The sequence below is a fragment of the Corvus kubaryi genome, unplaced genomic scaffold, assembly GCF_017639235.1.
Source record: "Corvus kubaryi isolate FWS band 111438036 unplaced genomic scaffold, C.kubaryi_AGA036_p1.0 37385, whole genome shotgun sequence".
Lineage (NCBI taxonomy): Eukaryota > Metazoa > Chordata > Aves > Passeriformes > Corvidae > Corvus > Corvus kubaryi.
Window position 1 is genome coordinate 35,196,738 of NW_024581127.1, and position 18,617 is coordinate 35,215,354.

Genomic DNA, 18,617 nt, shown 5'->3' on the forward strand with positions numbered 1-18,617 from the left:
GGAAGGGAGGACAGCTGGGGTTGCTGTGTTGGGATTTAGGGATGCAGCCTGCTCATCTCTCAAAAAGCAAACTGCATTCCCTTGGTGAACCTCGGATGGTTTAGGAACGAGTTACATGTCCGTCTTTCTTTGCTTTAATGGAGCTCCTCCCCCCCTTTTATCCAGTTACCCATGAAAAGTCAGTGAAATGAGACCTACTTAAATCAAATGTCACAATCGATGCTCATCCCAGGCCACCATTTGTGCGATATGAACTCAAATTGCCATAAGGGGGGAACAGGGAGAGGGAGAGGCTTGGGGAAGAGCTTGGAGAGAGCAAGCAAGGAGCCATCCACGGCTGAGTATCTTGTGTTCCACAGTGCTTTTATCACAACCATGTGTCTCTGAAGTGGGACAGGGCTGTTGTCCACCAGGATTCTGCAGGGGGGAGAAATAAAGCTGTGGCTTCATACAGGACATTGCATCCATCTCTCCCACACCCAACCTGACTAAATCAGAGTCCCTTCCATGTTTCAATTTATAAGGAGCAAAATATGCAATATCAGCACTCACCCTGCCTGGATGATGTCCAAATTCGATTTTGTTTGATGGAAGACAAAATCAAAGCATTGATATTTTCATTGAAATTTGTGTTTACCTCGTTCCCAAAAAACTGCTTCTAACCTTGCTTGAATATTTGGCAGGAGTAAATTCTCAGGGTGGGAGCACAGTCCTAGGAGTTAAAAATTGCAGTGATCCAAGTATCTGTAAAAGTTTAGGGGAAGAATCCACTGGTGAGCTGAAACATTTTTTTCATGAGCATTGTGGGAATCTCGAAGTGGAGAAAGATGCAGGATAGGTTGGTGAGGCTCAGGTTTCCTGTCCGTAGCTGGTGTGCACCCAGTGAAGATCCCTCAGACCACCTGTACTCCTTTGGGTGCCGGCTAGGCATTCAAGCCACTGAATGCATGTGACATCCCACCCTTCAGGGGAAGGAAGCACCCCAAATTTTTGGTCAGAAGGAATGGCAGAAGTCAGAGTGGCCACAAAATCTTCCCAAGTTTTATAAATGAGTTACAGATGGAAGTTGTTAGGTTAGTCCCTGATCTGGTGCAGGCACACAGTAGTGGGTTTTGGATAAAGGGGTAGAGTGGAAAGGAAAAGGGAGAGGGATTAAAGAGGGGGAGAGAGAAACAAAGGAGAAACAAGGAAAGGGAGAAAGAGAAATCACCAATGCTGGCTCCAGTGCTGGCTCCAGTGTTGATCCAGCTGATGGGGTGTCCAGGGTCCTGGGGTGCCCATGCATGCAGGGAGTATCTTTTACAGAGAAGTTTTCTCTACTCTGGTGATAAGTTCATCTCTTCGTATGCAAATCAGTTGTCATGCACAGCTTGTTCTTCTAGACCTGTGTGGAAATGGGTCAGAGCCTTCAGGGATCTCGGGTGGTCTTGATCCCTCCTACAGTCCATGCCCTATTCTCGACCTCATTCCTGAGCCTGCACTGTGCTGTGTTGTGCTGATCTCCAGGAGCCAGAACCTGGATGTTTTTCCCAGAAAAGTGCTGCCCCTACCTGTGCATGGTCCCTTCTCCAGCCACATCCTGTTCTTGCTCACAGTGTGTTATTGCCAACAACCCTTGCTTGGCTCCATGACCATCCATGTTTGAGTCATTCACGTTAATCCCCTTATTTTCTAGGCTTCTGCAGTGTGTCACTAAATTTTGGAAGTTCTTGTTCCATCCTTCCCACCAGCTGCCATGGGGTTCCTTGCAGTGGTGTGGTGAAAGTTTAGTTCCTCATTATTTCCCCCCAGTTGTGAGAGGTGCCCTTGTTCAAAATAAGCAGATAAGGAGGATTTTCCCAAGCCCTTAAAAATTCAGCGATAATTCAGCTCAGGCCTCTGTGTATCGGGGTGGTTCATCTCTTTCTGTGGTGGGCTCTGTAGAGTAACCCTGGAGTGACTGTGGGCCTTGAGTGAGTGGACAGAGGTTTGCTCTGCCCATGTGCTGAGCTGGCCAGGCTCCATTTAAACCCAGCACTGAGCCCTGCCTGAGGTATCTGGTTTTGCAGAAGGCTCAGTATCCTGGAAGAGAGCTGCTGTAGCCTCAGCTCCGTGGCATCCCTCTGACTGGAGGTTCAGGCTGAGCAGACTCATGCCTGCCAACAGGACAGTGTAGTCAAGGCATTAGAGGACTACCTGTTCCATTCCCAAATCCATGCATAATTTACGTTTTTTAATTTTTTTTTTATCTCCTGTGTTAAGCCCTTGCTGTGTCAGAAACCGTCTCATCTCCATGAGTGAGGCGTTAGGTGTTGGTGCTGTGCCGATCTAATGAAAACCTTGACTGGGCTTCCTCTCCTCTGCAAGTGGTGTAATCACCCTAAATAGAGGGTTCTTGGGTGTCTGCTCTCGGTGGGGCTCTGCCTCTCTCTGCCTTCCTGCCAGCAGAGATCACTGATGTGGAAATGGGAAATGTGCTGGGGGGAAAAAAAAAGCCTGCAGCAGAGAAAGCCAAGTGGGATTGAGCTCCTCACTCTGAGCTGAGGACAGGGTGAGTTCAGTGATACCAGAGTGGCAGATGTTGGGTAGTTACAGCCACAGGATGCAGAGAACTCCATTAGAGAGGTTACAGCGTGGGTTTACTCTTGATGTTGCAAGAGCTGATGTTCTTTTATGTTCAATCAGGAAAAAAGAACCATTCCACACCAGGTTTTCCAGCCTCTGTGATCCCCTTCTATGCAAAAACGCCTTGTGTTACACTACCACTTGTGTGGTAGTGTAAGAGCAGTGAATTGATGGATGGTGGGTCCCTGGGGAGGATACACGTCTTGTTTTTCCTTCCCTTGCTTTATTTCATCCTTTTCCAGATGAATGTTTGTGGTTGGTGGAAAATTTTCACCTTCTTTTCATCCTCCACCCTTCATCACCGCCATCCCAGTAGAGCTTGTTTGTAATTGTTCTGTTATTGCTTCATTAATTATCTCCCCAGTTTCACACTGGATAGGAAGGGCCTGCTCCTCCTCTCATAACCCACACCTTTCACATGCCTGCCTTCCGTGGATATCAGAATTATTACCCACACTTGACACTGGTTTGTGGGAGCAGAATCAGGTCCTAAAAAAACCAACTGGGTCAAGCAGAAACAGATCCTGCTCTCCTTGCGTGTTTATTTGTATGCACAGTGCGATGTGAAGGTCAGCTGAGTGGACACACCAGCAAGTGGCGGGAAAGTCCTTGCCATGAAATTTTCCTGCTAGAACTGGCCGAGCTTATTTTTTAATGTCTCACTTTCTCTCTTTCAGAACATGGAAAAGGTGCTGGTCCCTTCTGTCACGTTAATTGTAGGCTGTGGAGTATCCTCGCTGACACTTTTGCTGTTGATTATCATTTATGTCTCTGTTTGGAGGTATGGCTTTCATTCTCTTCTCTTCTTCTTGGGGAAAGTAACTGTCTTTTGACCTACACGGATCCTGGAACGTTTGCTCTGTGGTTTTGGGTGTCTGGTGCTTGAGGAGGAACTGTTTGGGAACGAGTGGGGCCTGCAGAAAGTCATCCTGGTGGCTTAGCTGGCATTATTCTCTCCTTTCAGTGCCAGAGAAATTAGCAGAGTGAAATTAGGGCCATGCCCCCATGTAGGGACATTGTTCCATTTCCAAAAGCCTCGTGCTGGTTTCGATGCCTTTGTGTACCCCAGGAAACCTTGTCAGAGGCGAGGTGGACACGCACGGCCTCTCGGCAGGCAGATGCTGCTGCAAGGTAATTCTTTGGGAACATCCAAACCTCCGTGACCTGCCATGAAAACACCTGGCCTGAAGAACTGACAGAACTTTTCAGGAGCTTAATGATGTTAAACCACATCATCTAAATAACTCCCCAGCCTTTTAGCTATGTTTTGCCTTCAGCTTCAAGTGCATATGGGATCCCCCAGTACAGCCCATTGCTGACAGCTCCTGTACACAGGTCAGGTGGCACATAAAATTATAGAGGCTGAAGTGATTTTGAAGCAAAGCTTTGATGAACAATTGGCCCATGCCCCTGTTTGATATGTTCTGATGACTCTAAGCTGGAGGACCCGAGGTGTGCAAGGGATTTTCTCCCTGAATTGCCTTGAACAAGATCTGAGTTTATCCTGTGAGATCCACGTCTCTCCTAAATCCAAGGCAAACACGCTGAGACCTTCATGGCTCGATGCCAAGCAAAGACAAATCAGAACCAGGTGAATGTCTGTGAGATCCAAATGGAGTGGCTACAGGGAATACAGTTGGGTGTTATTGGTGATCCTTTTGGGAGAAGGGATCAGTGTGAGGCTCTTATTTTGTGCAGTGATTCTTCTCAGCAGGAAGGAAAGGGTAAATTCCATTTAGAGATTGAACTGAGATAACTTTTTCTACGTTTTGATAGAGGAAAGAAACAAGAGAGTAAAAACTGAGCAAAAATGCATCTTTTTTCTGTTGATACTGTGACAGTGCATAGTGGCTGGTTAATTTTGGCAGCTGAAGACTGATCATGATAACGTTTATCTAGAACTCAGGTTTTTCCGTGCCTGGGGTATCATTGGATGTGCTCAAGTCCTTGTCCTCTCCTGCTTTTCCTCAGGCTGGGCGGCACTGAACAGCGCCGGTAGGTGGCTTACTGGGGTCACTGGTGTCAGGATCAAGTGGAAAGTTAGGATAGAAGATTAAAGAGCAAGCGTTCGAGCCTCACCCTCTCTTTCCTATCAGAAACAGGGTCAGGATCTGAAACCCAAGCTCAGACATGAGGTTGAATCAGTTTGGAGCATGCCAGAGCCATTTGGAATAACATGATGTATTTTTTTCCAGGACTGTGCTCCCCCCCCCACCTCCAATATTTACTGTTATTGAGGACAGTAAATTGCCTGACCTGTTTCAAATATGTTCTGTTTAATTTCTCATTCCACTCTTTGCCTTATGCCTACACCCAAAATGATCAGCAGGAATGGGAGGACATGTTTATGGGAGGCTTGAATGGGTATTTCTGAGCTAGCCAAGGATGGACATGCATTTCCAAGTGATCCTGAGACCAGCTATATCTTGATTAAAGGGCTCTCTATCCTGAGTCTCTCTGTGTAAATATTTGTAAAGCATGATCAAGTGATCTCTAGAATTTCTCTTTGGTGCGCTGAGTTCGTTTCATTTCTTCTCTGTAGATCATGTTTTCGTGTTTTCCAAACTTCACAGCATTCCCGTGGCTGAGCCCTGAGCGCTCTGTGTGTCCTTTTTATTTTAGGCATAGCTGCTGGACGTGAATGTGCTTTCCTATTAAGGGTCTCAGGAACATCGTATTCAACATTATCTCCTGGCTCCCACTTTTTTTTTGCCCTAAATGTTGTCTATTCTGATAGACAGCGGCTGGAGGAGTGCTTAGAAATGGAATCAGCAGTATTATTCCAACCTATTGTCCCTAAAACACAGGAGCAGCATCAAAGTGGTTCTTTTCCACCGTGCAGGGGAGAAATTCCTCATGTCCTGGCTGCCTGATCTTCTGTGTAGAGCACTCACCAGAGCTCAGCTGATTCGGGGAGCTTTGGCCGGGAAATTTCCCATTCAGAACTCCGGACAAAGGCATCTGGAGCATGCATCCATAGACCCAGCTTGAGTAGGAAACACTCCTGATGAATAAGCTCACTGAGGCTGACAGTCTGGAAGCTTTCCCAGAATTTTGCCCAGCTAGGGTTTGTTTGTATATATGGGAAGCAGAAAGGAGGGGAGGGTGAGAAAGAGGGAGAGGAACACGGTGAAGAAAAGGGGGCAGAGTAACAGGGAGGTGATCCCAGCTTCAGGCTGTGTATCAGGGAGGAAATGAATTTATCCTCCACTCCCTGTTGAAAACCCCCAAATAAAGGCTGCTCCTTGGTGGCACCTACTCAGCCACTGGCATGAATGGCACGAGCTTTTTGAGGTGAGTGATCACTTCAGACACGGCCAACTTGGCACAGCCCCGCTGGAAACTGGAAGTTGTTTCTGTTCGACGGCTGTTGGTGGCCTGTTGGTGGCCTCACTCCAGTTCCCAGCAGACAGATGGCTGCAAAAATCTCTGCTGCAGATGGTGCATCTCTGGCCTTATTAGCAGGCTCGACAGAGGGGTCAGTGACACAGTGGGCCACAGAAGTGGAGTGACCTTGTTCCATCTCGGCACTGACTGTCCTGGGTCACAGCTGGAGGCACAATCTGTGTGTGGGCCATGTGCTCCACCACCCGTGTGGAAAAAGATGGGAATCGCAAGAAAAAATTGAAAACTGGCATGGAAGTGAAAAACTGAGGGGAAAAAACCCAACCCCTCAAGGGTCGGAACAGGTGAAATGACTCCTCTTTTCAAGCTGCTCCTTGACACGCTGGTATTTCAGGAGTGCCCCGATGTGTTTTCCATCCCTGAACTCATTGCGGCTCAACAGCCTCTGGAGTCAGCGACCTTTCCGTAGCACGGGGATCGATCCCTGTTATCGAGCAGCTCATCCACCAGCCCATCAGCATGTGGGGCACGGCAGATCTCTGTCCCTGGCAGCAGCTGGGTGAGTGCTGCATCACTGCTAGAGAACAGCCCGAGCTTTTCTCACTCCCGAGGATTGATTGAGTGGCTGTCAATGAGCTCTCGAGGGGCTGTTAACACTTGCTTTAAACGCAGGAGCTCTGCCTGTGCCGGGGATGCTGAGGGGATGCTGAGGCGCTCCTGGCCCTGGTGGGAGGTGGCAGGGATGAGTAAGTGGCTGTGTGGAGAGGGATGTGTGTACACACGGTGAGAAAGCAGCAGTGACTCAGTGTTTGTGGAGAGGAGTCTAATGGGGGCAGAGAAACAGACTGCGGGGTTTTCCCACCTTTTCCATCTGTCTCAGCTCGTGTAGGGCTTCCTGCAGTGTGTGGGGATCCTCTGTGGTGACCAGTGACATGGCTGGAGCTGTGTCAGGGGAGGGTTAGGTTGGATATCAGGAAAAGTTTCTTTGTTCAGAAGGTGGCTTAGCACTGGAACAGGCTCCTCTGGGCATGGTCACAGCACCAAATATTCCAGAGCTCAAGGAGTGTTTGAACAATGCTCTCAGGCACATACTGGGATTGTTGGGGTTGTCCTGTGCAAGGCCAGGAGTTGGACTTGCTGATCCTTGTGGGTTCCATCCAACTCAGGATATTCTATGATTGTAGGACACAGGCTGGAGCAGAAGTTCCCTAAATTAGCAGTGAGTTTTCCCTGGTTTTATGGCTGAGAACAGCATATTTTGATAAGTAGTCCATGTATCAGCAGAGGGGTAGCAAGGCAGCATCCTGGAGCAGCTCTGTTTTTGATGTGTTTTTGAGCAAAACCCATCAAATTCTATGTTTTTTCCCCCTCTGATACGAGTTCCTGACTTCTTTGGCCAGAGGGTTTGGAGAGGAATGGTGATTGCTTTTTGTGGAGCATCCTGTGCTGGAGAAAAGGAAATGGAAGGAAAAAAGCCAGCGTGGCAGGAGGTCTTCTTAGCATTCTGACTGAGCAGAAACTTAACAAGGAAATGCTGGGATTCCAGGTCAGGCTACCAAGGAGGACTCTGGAAGAATTGCCCAGGAATGCAGGATTGAATTAGAATGGTCAGAACTCAGCTGCATTTGAAACTGGCCAGGGATGTGAAAGGCATCAAGAATGGGTTCTGTAGGTGCGTCAGCACCAAAGGATTTCCCAGGGAAGTGTTGGCCTGGTATTGATTGGGACAAGCAGCCTGATGGATAAGGATGTTGAAAAGGTGAAGGTACACAGTGCCTTTTTGCCTTGTTCTGCTGGCAAGGTTGGCTCTGAGGCACCCAAATTCCTACACGAGGCAGAATCCAGGGAAGAAAATGCTTCCCACTGCCAAGGAAAAGAGAGACAAGGACAGTTCTAGTTATCTGGGCATTTGCAGATCCATGGAGCAGAACAGGATGCATTGAGGGAGATGTGTGGTGTGACTGTGGAGCCACTGTCTGTCATCCAGGGAGCTGCCTGAAGGCTGGAAGAAGGCAAATGTTACACCCACCTTTAAAAAGGGCAAGGAGAAGGATGCAGAGAACAACTGACTGGTCAACCTGAACGGCCCCTGGGATGATTAAAGAGCACGTAGCTCTAAAGGTTATTTCCAGGCAACATGATGGACAAGAAAGTGATTGGGAATAGGCAGCAAGGATTTGTGGAGCACAGATTGTGCCTGGCTGCCCTGTTTCCCTTTTGGGATGGGGTGACTGGTTACGTGGACAGTGGGGGGAAGCAGCTGGTGTGGATTTTGACATTACCAAGGCCATTAACACAGCCTCCAAATGTGCAATTATGCACTGGATGGGTGGCTTAGTAGCTGGATGGAATTCCTGCAGGATTTCAGGGTAATGGTCAAAGGTTTGAAGCTTAATCAAGAGCTGGTCACATCTGCCCAGGGTTGGTGCAGTGGCCAGCATTGTTTAATGTCTTCTTTAACAACCTGGACAATGTTTGACACTCCTAAGGCCACGTCTGGGAAAGGTGCCCAGTACTGGATTCCCCCAATACCAGGGATACCAGCACACAGGGGCAAGTCCAGTGGACACTGAGGGAGCTGGACAATGTCAGAGGAGGCAAAGGCAGCAAGCTTGGAGAAGAGGAGGCTGTTAAGGAGGAGTCATGGAGCAGTCAAACAACTTGCAGAGGTAGGCAGGGAAAGGTCTAGAGGCACCAGCTGCAGCAGGAAAAGACCCAGCTGGATATAAAGCAAAATAATCCTTCACCACAAGAGCAGTTAAGTTAAGCAGTGTAGTGCTATAATCAGTCAGCCAAGAGAGGTGGTAGCGTTTCTGTTCCTGGTGATTTTCAAATCTTGATCAGACAAGGCCCTGAGAAACCTGATCTGACTTTGAAATCAGTCCTTTTTTTGGGCATAGGATTGGACTGGGAACTTGAGAGGGTTTTTTTTTTCTCCCCAGCCTAAATTATTCTGATCCTGTTCATTGCCAACCCACATCTTGTTCTTTGGAGGTTCAGGGATCTGGAGAACAAGAGAAATTCTCAGGGTGTGAAGAGAAGCAGGGAAAAAGAGAGCTGGTTTAAGGGGGTTTAAGGGGGGGAAAAGTCTTAAGGCAGCTGGATTATCTCCCCTTACATTAAAATACAGATTTATGGTCAAGTCCTTTTTTTTCCTTTTTCTGACCAGTGGAGACTTAGAAGTTCATGTCAATAGCAGTGGGATCAGGGTGTTGCTACACAGATTTATTCCATCTCCTTCCCACCGGGACAGAGTCCAAATCTCCCTTTCTACCCCTTAGAAGCTGCTGACGGGAGATTTGATGTTTTACTTCACACAATCAAAGCACAAGAAGTTTGATCTCTCAGTACCCTCCAGCCGCAAATGGAGCAGGGTCCAGGCGATGCCCAGCATTGTATGGAGCCCAATGAAATCAGGAAATTTGGGCTCAGCTTGGCTGTGAACGGAACCAGAAGCTCATTTTGCAGCCTGTCAACCCAGTTTCTTGCTGAGCTGGGATCCTACATTTTGCAGCCTGTTCTGGGGCTGGGAGAGTTTCAGGGAGAACTTCCTATAAACCAGATTTTCAACTGAGTAAGTAGGGATTCATGCTACCTTTGGTTTTTGGGTTTTTGTTTTTTTTGCATTCAGGAAAGCATAGCTTCACCATTCATGTTTGTATGAAGGTACGGCTTAAGGCAAAGTTAAAAATCAAAGTTTCACAGCCTTCATTAGGTCTAAAGCACACATTTACCCTTGGCAGAACACACATGTGCAGTAAACCCATCCTGCCCTCCTCATCAGAAACTCAAAACTCTGCAGCCAAGGCACGACCAACTCGCTCTTGCTAAAATTAATTAATGAAATTAAATTCCCAACATAAATTGTTGATGTGCTGGAATATAGGAAATAATCCTGCATTAGCCTCCAGGGATGAGCTGGTTGATTAATACATCTGTTTCTAATTTATATAAGCATCAGCATCTCCTCTCGACTCATCTGGCATTCAGGCAGGGCACTTGCAGCATCTCTGAGATAATTCACGTGTGTGAGTGTTGGTGTGGTCAGATCTCGAGTCAATCCTTGAGGACCTGCACTCCTGCAGTTCCCTTTTCATTTTATTGGTTACATAAAAGTGCCTTCAAAGAAGTTTCCCTCCGTAGCCAGTGGTTTGAACTGGTTGTGGTGCGCTTACCTCGGCAGCCAGCTTGGTGCTGCGCTGCAAATGAGAAATGACAAATCGCTGGCTCCTGCAAGGTGCTGAAGGCAACAGCTCCCTCACTGCTGTCCCTGATGTCCCAAACCCACAGCTGCAGTTATGTATTTGGCCTAGTTCGGGGAAGTGGTACCAAAAAAAAAAAAAAAAGAAAAATATTTTAAAAGCCAGAAATGCTTCTCACAACTTCTCACCTCAGGAGGGGTTGTTAGGCTAAAGGAAGGGGAATGCTGAATCACACACACTTTGTTGTCGAGGCGCATGTGTTTGTAATCTGCTTCCATCGCCAGCATGCCTGTGGCTCTTCTTGGTTGGGAATCTTTTCCGTGTGTTGCCTGTTCGTTTTCTTTCAAGCTCCTTTTCAAGCCCCCCCCCCCCTTCCAAGCGGGCAGAGCTGATGAAGATTTGCAGCGCTCTACTGTTTTAGGAGGGGCTCAGACTAGGCTGGCCCCTCGTTTGTTGGCTCCTAACTCCAGCATTGATGGGGGATGATGGAGACATCTTCTCCCCCTCCCTCCCCGCCTTGTTCATGTCTGTCTAGCACATAAAATCTGCAGGAAATTGGCAATTCTGTAGAGCCTGGCCTGGATTGCTGCTTTTCAGAGGTCACCCAGGGCAGGCTGTGACAGGGTGGGTCTCCCTCCCCTCTTCTCTTGCTGCAGGTACATCCGCTCGGAGCGCTCCGTCATCCTCATCAACTTCTGCCTCTCCATCATCTCCTCCAACGCCCTCATCCTGATCGGACAGACCCAGACCCGGAATAAGGTAAGGGATCTGCTGGGGCTTTGTTTATTTGTTTGCTTTCCCCCTGATTTAGCACTGAAATGATCCATTCAGGCAGCGCTTCCTCATTTTTCCTCCATCTGTTAATTAGCGACATGTCAAAGACATGGCTAAATGGCAGATTTCAATTTTCTCTCTCGCTCTCTCTTTGATAATTTGTCAGCATCCTCAGGGCTTTGATTAAAACCAGTGTGATATTTTTGAATATCTGCCTAGAGTAGCTGGCACATGGCACGGTGAAGAAGCGTGGTGATTTGCAAGGCTTTAACCGTTTTATTTTCAAAAAAATTACAAAGACAGATTGAGAAAAAGATTTAAAAAAAAACCCCAAACAAACAACCTCTCAGCTTTACATTTATTTCTCCAGCAGTTTTTATACTCTGAGCTGAAAGTACTTGGCAGATGTTAGTGAACACGGACACAAAACTGTCCAACCTTTTTTGGGGATGGGAAGCATTGCCAGATGCACTGTGAGCGCTGCAGGGCCATGAGGGACTTGTAGCAGATCCCAGAGTGATTCCAGCAGTCCAGGCAAGACCCAGCGTGGTTTTCCAAGCCATGAGCACTGGTTGCTCTCTTCCCACAGACCCAGCTGGAGAGGCATGTGTTGCCTCCACGACTTTTTTCCAGCTCCAGCACTTTCAGGATCCCCTGGCATGACAAATCACTGCTCACCATTAGTATTTTCCTGTTGTAAGTTTTCCCATCTTCCCAAATGCTCCAAACCATGATAACTGTTGAGTCAAAAAACGTGAAGCAAGACACCTCCTCCACTCTTTCTGCTGCCAAAATCGCAATCAGAAGTCAAAAATTAGTTACTGCTTAACAGTAACCAGTGACCAGCTGGGTTTTTGAGCCCCTGCTTTGGCAGCATGAACGTGGTGTCACTTCTGGAAGCATATTGGGAAGAAATTCTTCCCTGTGAGGGTGATGAGGCACTGGAGCAGGTTGCCCAGAGAAACTGTGCCCCATCCCTGGAAGTGTTCAAGGCGAAGTTGGATGGGGCTTGGGGCAAGGAGAAAATCTTCCTGTCCATGTCACAGGGTTGGAACGAGATGATTTTTAAGGTCTCTCCCAAAACTCAACCTATTCTATGATTTTATGATTCCTGCAGAGAAGCTGAAGGATTTAGGGAATCACGGACTTATTTCTATGGAAGGCCTTTTGGGTTAGGATTAGGTTGTTTTAGGAAAAGCTTTCCAGCTGCTGGAGCCCTGTGTGTGTGTGGAGAAGTGTGGAAACAAGCAGCCAACTCTGCTCCTGCTACAAAGTGCCCTTCAGAAATTCCTTTTCCAGAGCAGAGTTGTCTTTCATTGCCAACATAGATGGCAGGAGGTGGAGAAAGGGTGAACCAAGCTCCTGCTTTCCTTGGTGGTGGTTTCTGTCGCACCAAACGTGTGCTGGGAGCTTCTTTCCATGGAAAGAAACACTGAGGGATGCTCAACAGGACAAACCATGGCTGGACCTCCTCTTGGGTGATTCTTCTTTACCTCAGGACAGGAGCTGGATGTGTTCCTCCTGTCCCACCCCCTCCAGAGCCCAGTTATGAACCCAGGTTCTCCCTGGTGCTTTTTTGTCCCATGACTCTGTGAGTTCACGGTCGGAGCTGTTGGTGGGGATTCGAAGCTCCCGGCAGTGATGGCAGGAGGCAGATTAGCTCTTTGCACATCCATATGCATGAAACCCCAGAAATAGCGAGGTTATTCTTGGATTTCCTCTCAGCCATCTAGTAAACAGTCTCTGGCAGGCAACAGAGAAAGAAAACTATACAGAGGAGAGATGAAGGAGCGTAAATTAAGATTTTGTTCACATTCAGTTATCGATAACAGAGCGCCTTAAAATGTTGGTGATTGATTTATAACTGCGGCTTCTCCAGGAGATTTCTGCGGTATCGGCTTCCCCTGGAAATGTCAAATTCTCCCTGGATTTCCATCCGTGTAACCTCAAAGGCAAGATTCCACGCCTGGATTTGCTAAGCTTTTTGAAGATGAAAGGCCTGGGAAAAGGCTAAAAAAAATTACAGTCAGCAATCCAGGGATACAGAGGAAAGGGATGCTGCAGGAAGTGGCCGTGTCTCCGAGGCTTGTGCTGCAAGGGAACAGATTTCTCCTCTCAAAGCAAAACAAGGACTAATGGCCTTGACAGACTGACAAGCTCTGCTGGATCTTGGGACATCATATCCCTGTGTTTAGCCCAAAAATGGGGATTTTTGGTCTTCCCCACAAGGAAGGGAAAACCTGCAGCAGAGGTTGCAGAAGCAAGTATTTGCCTGCCTATCTGTTGGCCAAGTTCATTTGAGGCGATGGGTTCATCCTGGTCCAGCTGAGATGTGCATATTTCTCTTGTCTTCCCCTCCTCTCTTCCTCCCTTTCTATCAAAGCTCCTCATCTGAGAAAAAAAAAAACAACCCAAATGTATCTCTGTGGTGTTAAATTGTGAAGCAAAGCTTTTCTTTCCCTTTTACAAGGAAGAACTGTGTTGGTTCGAAATAAAATCCAAAAGGCAACATGAACAGTGTTGTACCTGATATCAGCCAAAAAAACCCCAGGTTTCTAAAATAACAATCTCTTAAAGTCCATTCCAGGAAGCATCCTCTGTTTGTAGCTGTTTCATGTAGCGTTTGTAAGCTGATGAATAGGAACCACCTTTTTTAGGATTCTTGTAAAATATGAAAATTACTGGACCTTTTCATGTTGAGCCATGTTATTTGTACTGATCTGACATCCAGAATCCACTTCTAAGCAGAATACGGAGGGACTTGGTGTCAAATGCAAATCTGGAATTAAAAAGAGAGTTCCTATCTCAGAGAACACACGGTCTTGCTTTTATTCACAGCCTCTGATAACGTCGGGTGGTGCCAGTGCATGAATCTAGAGCGACCCGATAAAATCATGATAAAAGCCACTCTCTGCATGAGAGCTCTGGGTTGAAAGATGCTGGTGGTTGAAAAAAGAGAAAAAAAGAGAAAGGTTCATTGACCGTAAAGCCAAGTCCGTGTTTGCCCATATCAATCAAAGGAAAGAAATTCTTGATTATAAACCTCCCCCTCCCCCAAATGCCTGAAGCCATGTTTTTTTTTTTCCTCCAGAGTCACTTTTAAAATCTATTTGCCCTCCCTTCTCCTCGTGAGCCACTGGAGTTTCTTCCCATCATTTTCTTCTCGAGTACATTGATTCACAGTTTTCAGCTCACAGATGGGGGAAAACTGGCTGAGTTAAACAGAGCGGCACCAATTTGCACCAGTGAAAGATTTGGCCTTGCTGAGTTAAAACAAAGACGAGCTTGTCAGCTTTCCAGTCCATCTCCCTGGCACTCTGGGGTTGTTCCTCATAATGCATTTGCCAGTTCTTTCCCCAGTTTAATTTTAAATGGCTTAAGCTGCCTGCATTTCCCTTGTGAGATTTCCCCACCAAGTTGTAGAGCTCACCATTATGAAATTCTTTCTAATCTAGGGGGGATTTCTTTCTTTTTCTTTTTTATTTTCTCTCTCCTGTCTGCTGGTAGTTTATGTGCTTTTGGACAGCTGTGCCCTCATGTTTGCAGTCCTTTCCCAGCCCCTGGCAGCCGTGGTTTCATGCGGCTCTCATGGCTTAGCTCTTTCACTCAGTGCTGTTTCCCTGGCAGGGGCACCATCCAAATTGCCTTCCTCAGATTTCATTTCCATGGCTGGGCTGCCAGGGACGTGGTGCTTTGCAAACCTTTTGAGCTGAGATTAGTGCACTGTTTACTAACTACTTCATCCCCCCTGCCCTGAAAGGATTGTGGCAGTAGTTTGGATGTTTTGGAAATTAAATAAATCCTGCTGAAGCCCAGAAAGCACCAGCATGGGACGTGTGCTCAGACCTCTAGTGGAAGGTGTCCCTGCCCATTTTGGGGAGGTTGTAACTAAATGATCTTTAAGGTCCCTCCCCACCCAAACAATTTTGTAATTCCACGATTCTTCTGAAGTGTTAACCTTGGCCTTATCTTAGAGCTCATGCTTAAGAGCATCCAATTTCCAGGTAGTATTTAAATTTAAAGCTTTGGTCTTTGCTAGGTCAAAGCTTGTGGAGGAGCCTGCCCGCCCCTAAACTGCGTTTCCGTGTCCTGATCTCCCTGACTTTTTGTTCCAGAGCCTGGTTTGGAAGCATCTCCCCTCACCTTCTGCTCTGCTCCCCGCTGCTCTCTCCGCCTGCCGCTCCTCTCACGTGTCCTCCTTTCCTCCTCTCTCCAGGTGATCTGCACGCTGGTGGCGGCTTTCTTGCACTTCTTCTTCCTCTCCTCTTTCTGCTGGGTGTTGACCGAGGCCTGGCAGTCCTACATGGCCGTGACGGGCCGGTTACGGAACCGCATCATCCGCAAGCGCTTCTTGTGTCTCGGATGGGGTGAGGACTCAGGGGCTGCGGAGCAGAGAAGGTTCAGGCTACAGGAGAGACCAGTGCTCCTCAGGAGGGTGCTTGGAACCCTTGGAAGGGTTTCAAGAAGGGCTGAAACGGTTAAAAAGCACAACCAAGAGCCCTGATGTTGAACCTCCTGCCCAGTGCACTCAAAAACAGAGGAGTCGAGTTCAGGTTTCAGAGGGTGCTCTGGGGGTGGTTATTCCTGGGGTTGGGTCTGTTTCTTGCTTTCTATTTTTCTCTCTGTCTGTCTCCCTCCGTGTTGGATGTGTTCCACTGGTACATGGTACCAGCCAAGGGAATCCTGGCCTGGATCAGCAATGCTGTGGTCAGCAGGACCAGGGCAGGGGATTGTCCCTCTGTGCTGGGCACTGCTGAGGCCACACCTCAAATTGTGGGCTCAGGTTTGGACCCCTCACTACAAGAAAGACATTGAGGTTCTGGAGGATGCCCAGGGATGGCAACAGAGCTGTGGAATGGTTTAGAGGACCAGGAGCTGCTGAGAGAGCTGGGAAAGGGGCTCAGCCTGGAGAAAAGGAGGCTCGGGGGGACCTTCTGGTACTCCACAACTCCCTGATGGGAGGGTGCAGCCAGGTGGGGGTCAGGCTCTGCTCCCAGGTAAAAGTAATAGAACAAGAGGAAATAGCTCCAGCTGCACCAGGGAAGGTTTAGGTTAGATATTAGGGAAAATTTCATCACTGAAATGATAGCCAAGCATTGGAAGAGGCTGCCCAGGGAAGTGATGGAATCACCATCCCTGGAAGTGCTCAAAAACACATGAAGAAGTGACATTTTGGGCCGTGGTTTAGTGGTGGACCTGGTTGGACGGCGATGATCCTCGAGGTCTTTTCAACCTTATTGATTTTATGGTTCTAAGATTCTGCAGAGCAACCTGGAGTGAAGCAAACTCTGAAATCCCGTCTCCATGGCAGCAGCGCCTTTTGGAGACAAATTAACTATGAGACTGCTGCAGATGCTTGCAACTAATTTTTCTCCCTCTGCCTCTGCCGTATGTTTAATTTATTAGCCTTAAATGATGCATTCTGTAGTAGAAAACAAATACAAACCCATAAACCTGGGCTTTCAAAGCGATAACAAGGGCGTGTTTGAAAGGAGCAGCGGCACAAAAAGTTGCTGAGAAGCGAGGAGGCAAAGGAAAAAAAAAAAGGAGTGTGGCTGAGCTCTGTTAATGTCTTATTTTACTACTGAAGCCTCACAATTCACCCCAGGCAAGAGATTTCTGGTGCTTACCAAGCACCCTGATGTGATTCATTCTGAAGCCGTCCTCGTTGCAGCACCTTCATCCCTTTAAGTTTTCCCTGCTAAGCTTTTGCTTACAATGGAGAATAAATTGTGTTATTAAAATCGGGGGTTTGTGTGTAGCAGGAGCAGAACCACAATACCTGCAGAGCACAGGCTGCAGGAGCCTGGGTGTGCTCATGCATATGTTTATCCCTCCTTGGTGACTCCAGCAACATCAGGGATATCAAATGTAACAGACTAATAGCTTTCCTAGGTAATAAAAAGGGATTTTTTCCCCCTGGTTTGTAAAAGCTGGGACAGATGGGCGTGTTAGCTGAGGGAATTTTGGATGAGCAACACTCACATTTGTAGTCTGTACGGATTAAAAAAAAAAAAAAAAATTAAAAAATCCCCCAACATGTGTAGAAGCATAATTTGCACTGCTAGGAAGATGTAGTCAGCTCTGAGCTAGGATGCACTGCTGATAAATGATGCATAATAACCATTTGGAGTAGGTTAGGACAAGAAATGAAGAACACTCTCGCCTATTAAGGCAGCAAGGGAATTTGGGATATTTAGCATCCTGCTAGACTTCAGCTGTAGAGCTGGGATTAATGGCACTTGTAAGAGGGAAGAAGCCAAAAATATGTTTTAAAGAGCATAATCTGAAATAATTAGCACAATTCACTTTGTCATGGGTTGGTTCTCCCCCCTTTCCCCTCTTTGCACATTTGCATTTCTCTAAACCCTTGTTCGAGACGTCTTTGCCAAGTTCTCAGCTGCTCTCAGCTGTAGCTCATTGAAGCTGCAGAGAATTTCAGCAGCAGGGAGGATTATTTTTCATTTCTTTGGTCTCCTCTTGGATGTGCAACTTTGCAATTCAATTTTTAAATTATCATTAGTAATAATAATTGTTAATAATTGCTTCGCATGCTTGGGCAATGCTCTCAAGTTCATGGTGTGACTCTTTGGGTGATCCTGTGCAGGGTCAGGAGCTTGACTTGATGATCCTTGTGGATCCTTCCAATTCAGGATATTCTCTGATTTAAAATAGGCAGATAAATTGTTCTCTGGAAACAACTCAGTCATCATATTTAGCCCCAATAAAGAAGAAATATTTTTTGTCAGGATTTTTATGACCCTGTTACAGTTTCCACAGCTGGATTTTTAATGCTGCCATAGCTCAGCCTCTGAGTGGGTCTTCAGCTGTTTATAACAAGAATGGCTTTTGGGAATTATTAGCAAACATGTTCTCCAGTGGAACATGATTAACACATGGCCTGATTCTCCTCTGACCTGGAAGTACAAAACTCTTTGAAAGAGGTTTTCAGTGGATTTACATGGAACTGTTAAATTCACTTTGTGCAGAAAGCCCCCAAAGCATTGCTGGTACTGTCTGTAGCACAGGTGTATGGAACAGGACAGTTAGGAATAAATTTCTTGACAATAATAAAAAAACTAGGTTGAAATTTTATTTTTTTGGTGGGTTTTTTTTCAATCCAATCCCATCTAACTTCGCTTAGACTTTGACAGCTCTCCCAGGGCTGCACCTCTCATTATGATGCTCTTTGGCTTAACTACCATGACGTAGCTGCCACCTGTAGTAGCTGCTCCTTGTCCAGACCCATTCCCAGCCCAAACTGAGGCTTCTACCCGGCCTTGGAACAAGCCAGTCCCTGGAGATGCCAAGTTCACAGCCCCACTCTGGATTTCTGCATAATTATCATGTCGGAGAGAAGCACTTTGCGAAGAACAAGTTGTTATTTTTGGCAGAGTCTTTTCCAAATTTCCTCTTTCCCAGGGTCTCTTGCACCAAGCTGTATTCCTGAAAATGTCCTTTCCCATGTGGTTTCTTCCCCTGGGATGCCATATCGATGTCACCATAAGGAATGCAGCAGCCAGGATTTATCCAGATGAGGTGTGAAGAAGCATTAGCAAGAGGAGCAGGAGTCAATGAGGGAAAAAGAATGAGAAAAAAGAGGAATAGAACGGGAAAAGGGAAGGGAAAAGAGAAGGGAAGGGAAAAGGGAAGGGAAGGGAAGGGAAGGGAAGGGAAGGGAAGGGAAGGGAA

The 18,617-nt window shown here is 47.0% G+C and overlaps 1 protein-coding gene across 14 annotated transcripts in view; it reads left to right on the forward strand.

Moving 5' to 3' along the window:
- The window catches only part of ADGRB1 (adhesion G protein-coupled receptor B1), a 281,192-nt gene that overhangs the window by 211,128 nt on the left and 51,447 nt on the right, over nucleotides 1-18,617 (forward strand). For 7 of the 14 annotated variants that reach the window (XM_042035706.1, XM_042035708.1, XM_042035709.1 and 4 more), the window contains 4 exons: nucleotides 3,282-3,385; nucleotides 4,504-4,599; nucleotides 10,808-10,910; nucleotides 15,142-15,292. In XM_042035706.1, the coding sequence (XP_041891640.1) occupies nucleotides 3,282-3,385; nucleotides 4,504-4,599; nucleotides 10,808-10,910; nucleotides 15,142-15,292 (454 nt within the window). The remainder of the gene's footprint in view (nucleotides 1-3,281; nucleotides 3,386-4,503; nucleotides 4,600-10,807; nucleotides 10,911-15,141; nucleotides 15,293-18,617) is intronic. The other 7 variants (XM_042035712.1, XM_042035713.1, XM_042035716.1 and 4 more) reach the window with 2 other exon arrangements.